This window comes from Vanacampus margaritifer, chromosome 3 (assembly GCF_051991255.1).
Source record: "Vanacampus margaritifer isolate UIUO_Vmar chromosome 3, RoL_Vmar_1.0, whole genome shotgun sequence".
NCBI lineage: Eukaryota > Metazoa > Chordata > Actinopteri > Syngnathiformes > Syngnathidae > Vanacampus > Vanacampus margaritifer.
The window spans coordinates 28,037,802-28,041,651 of NC_135434.1; the positions used below are offsets into that span (position 1 = coordinate 28,037,802).

General features: G+C 37.0%; 1 protein-coding gene across 1 annotated transcript in view; it reads left to right on the forward strand.

The window, feature by feature from the left end:
- The first annotated feature begins 2,116 nt into the window (after positions 1–2,116).
- LOC144049236 (Golgi phosphoprotein 3-like) overlaps positions 2,117–3,850 on the forward strand; it is a 7,770-nt gene continuing 6,036 nt past the window's right edge. The window contains exon 1 of the mRNA XM_077561964.1: positions 2,117–2,725. Within this exon, the coding sequence (XP_077418090.1) occupies positions 2,516–2,725 (210 nt within the window). The 5' untranslated portion in view covers positions 2,117–2,515. The remainder of the gene's footprint in view (positions 2,726–3,850) is intronic.

Below are 3,850 nucleotides of genomic sequence, written 5' to 3' on the forward strand. Positions count from 1 at the left end.
CACGTCATGTTAATTATTTCAACATTTAATGTTATGAGGACTTCTTCAACATTTTTTGATCCCCTGCGCACGCTCATCCTTCTCTTTTTCTAATCAGTTAATTACTTGCATAATTTAAAATGAAAAAAATTATGCAGATAATTGGACATGAACAAATATTTTGAATATCATACACATACATTTATTAAATGCTTTACTTTGATGCATGTAGTTATATTTATTGCTCAAACGTAACCTGTGCTACCTTAACGTAGCCATCCGCTGTCAAGCTAAAGGATCATCTGCATTCAATCAATAGTGTGATTAATCTGCGTTAATACATGATTATTAATGCGGTAATTTTTTTGTGATTAGTTAACACTTTAACTTTGACTGCACTAATTCAATTTGTGTGTCTGTGTATGCTTAAAGCAAAACAAAAGACTTTTCAGTTTGCGTTGATTATGGCGGCACCATATGGATGAAAGAGGTAGTGTCTAACCTTGAATAAAGACCACATACAGGATGTACTGCATAGCCATGATGTGATTAATCTATCTTCTGTTTTTTCTTTATACAGAAGAAACTTCGTTTTTTCAGCTTTCTTAGCGTCTGAGCTGGAATTTGCGCTGTGCTCGAAGCCGGCTTCTTCTTGTTATTTTTCGGTTTCCATCCCAATCGTGTTGTACGCTTGCGAACACAACAACACTACGATTCACATGAGGACGAGCATGACGTCACGCTCTAACCACTCTACCCCTCGCCCCAGGAAACTGTGGTGAGTTTGCCCCGAACACTCTACACTGAAGGGAAGATAAAAGGTGATAGGCATTAGGCACAGTAGTAGTTAAAAAGCCAGGGCTCTTTGTACTTATCTGAGCATTGGTGGAGCATGCATGATGTAGAAAATTCTTTAACATTAACATTTTAAACTCCACAATGCATCTTTAAATGAGATAGTGCTGTACACCCAAAAAATAAGAGGCGATCAATAAGTAAACTGCACAATTTGTTAAAATTGATAGTAAATGATAAATATAAGTACATATGCGATCTTTTTGATGGTCATTTGTCAACTGTAAATTTGTTAACACACGATTGAATTAAGTTAATCCCAAGTGAATGTATTAAGTTTAATGAACTCATAATTAATTAATATATTAAGTTTAATGAACTCATAATTAATTAATATTCACTTTGGATTAACTTAATTCAATCGTATGTTACCAATTGAAGCAATTTTATTAAGTTAGTCAACAATTCAATTTTTAATCTTAAATTGGTTCAACAATTCCCTTTTTAGAGTGTAGATTTGTAACTTGCATGTTGAAAGAGGCTAAATATAATGTCCTCTTTTGCGTGTTCCAAAAATTTGGAGACAGACTTCTTGTAAGAAAAAACACCTTGCAAGGATGATTTATTTAACAGAGAATTCTCCGGTCAACCGGCAACAATTTACATCACGTAAAAAGGTGGAATTAAAGAGTGCCGAATGTCCCCTCCCTTGGGAGAGAGGGCTTCTTATAGTATCGAGCTTGGAAAGTGAAACGCCTTTTAAAACACGTTATACAACAGATTTGCAGCTGTGCCGATCTCCAGACAAAATACATTCCCCGGGTACTTTTTCTCAAAACAATATCTCACAAACAAGATGAATCAGATTTAGAGTGGCCGTGAGCTATGGCGCAAACAGAGTGTGTGTGTGTGTTCGAGGCAGATTCTGTTCTCACGAACAGAATGTGTTTTCGCACACTGAGAAGGAATTTTAGACCAAACAAGGTGTATGGCTTAGGTTAAGGTCAAATTATACTGAGTTCAACACTATTTCACCTACTTTACACATCTATAAAACATTTCAACATGGTTAATATATGAAATAAAGAATTAAAATGTTAATAATGTCTAACAATGTCTAGGGATACTGGACCAATACTAGTATGGAGTTAAATTAGGGTTAGAAGTTTTGTACTTGAAAAAATAAAATTTGAAACTGAAAATTCATGCGTTGATCTTGAATTTTCACAAAAATGTAAATATGTATTCAAAATAAAAATAAGTGTGTCGAATGTAATGTTGATTCACTTCAGTTGCATGTTTCACCTTTTCAGATTCAGACTTTTTTTTTTTTTAACAGTTTCAAATTTAATTTTTTTTCAGTCTGTTTTTTGAGCTTCAGACTTTTTACCCGAATATTACGTGGGGGCGTAGCAGGGTGTAGAATCAGATTCCTCTCTGAATGGCAAGAGACTCCCGGTTCAAGATGGAGGCTAGGACTGCACGTCTTCAACCAACCGATGCGTTCTCTAGTGGTTATTTATCTCTACGTGCATGCCCATATACGCCATGTTGCAGCTACACTGCTGGAAATAGGAAAGAAGAATAAAGAGGCCATGTTTCTTACAACAGAGGCGCAGAGACTACAGCAGAAATGACATTATACGTTGACGATATGGTTCGCTCTAAATAAGTGAGTCATATGATATGATTATCGGCGAAGGGAGTGCGAGGCGTGCTGATCTTGGATCGCTGGACTGACATGACTTCGTTGATTCAGCGAAGTTCGGGCCTTGTGCATAGGCGAACCGAAGCCTCTAGGAATGCCGCCGACAAAGATGGTCCGGCCGGCAAAGAGGATCGAGAGCCGAGACCGGGAGAAGAGCAAGGTGATGACGATACCGGGGACTCAAAAGAAACGCGTCTGACTTTGATGGAAGAGGTGCTGTTATTGGGACTAAAAGACACAGAGGTAAAATATACCACAAACGTAATGCAAAAACAACAACAAAGAACTTGCATTGCAAGGATACAAGGATAGCCGACAAGTTATCTATCTTTTGCGAACCAGCGGAGCATTTATTAAAAGGCACCATTGTCATTTGCAATGCTAATCTTACTATGGAAAACAATACCACTTCGCTCAATGTGATCTTTGAATATAAATATCTGACACATTTTATGCTATTAAAACAGTTTTATGTACAGTACATTTTATTTGGATGTCTTGACTTTTTTTGTTTCTGACCCAAAACATTGAAATTACATGATTGGAAAACAGTAACACCATGCCCTTGTGTTGATACCCGAAAAGTAAGCAGTCATATGGTGGGCTTTGTTTGACATATCAGTCATTCATATATAGATCAGTAATGCTGAAATTGTGGTATGGGGAATAATGATTTATAATGTGTATGGAGGCGCAAACAAGTTCATGAGGAAGGGAATGATGTCATGTGAACTGTCACGTGAATTATCATCACCGTAGTGTCTGCTCCAAAAATCAGAAGCCGTTACAGTCTCAGTATAAACAGACAGCAATTGACATTAAAATTTCACATTTGTCCCTATGTGCAATTGCTGTATGTAATAGTCTTTGATTTATTAAAAGAACATACAGTCCCTGACAAAAGTCTTGTCGCTTATCCATTTTGTAGAAACACCAGCTTATAACCTGACTTTTAATTAACCCATTGGTTTTGGAAATGGCTCATATAAAAGCTAAAACCCTCCCAAATGATGTTTAATATACAAAAATACATTTGCTTCACTGAAGAAATTTTGATCATTTAATGGAACACAGAAAGGTCAGATTTTGGCAAGACAAAAGTTTTGTCGCCTACAAAAAGTAATGTGAAAATGTAACAAATAATTTACTGGGCTTGCCAGTCTTGGAGCACCTTGATCTTCTTCGCCTTGAGGAACTTTGATGTAGAGATGGAAGTATGCGATGGAGCGCCATCCTGCTGCCAAATTTGACCCCTTTTATGGTTGGGAATGTAAGAGGTAGCCAATACGTCTTGATATTTTAGGCTATTGATATTGCCTTCCACCCTGCAAATCTCTCGCACGCCCCCATACTGGATGTAACCCCAGA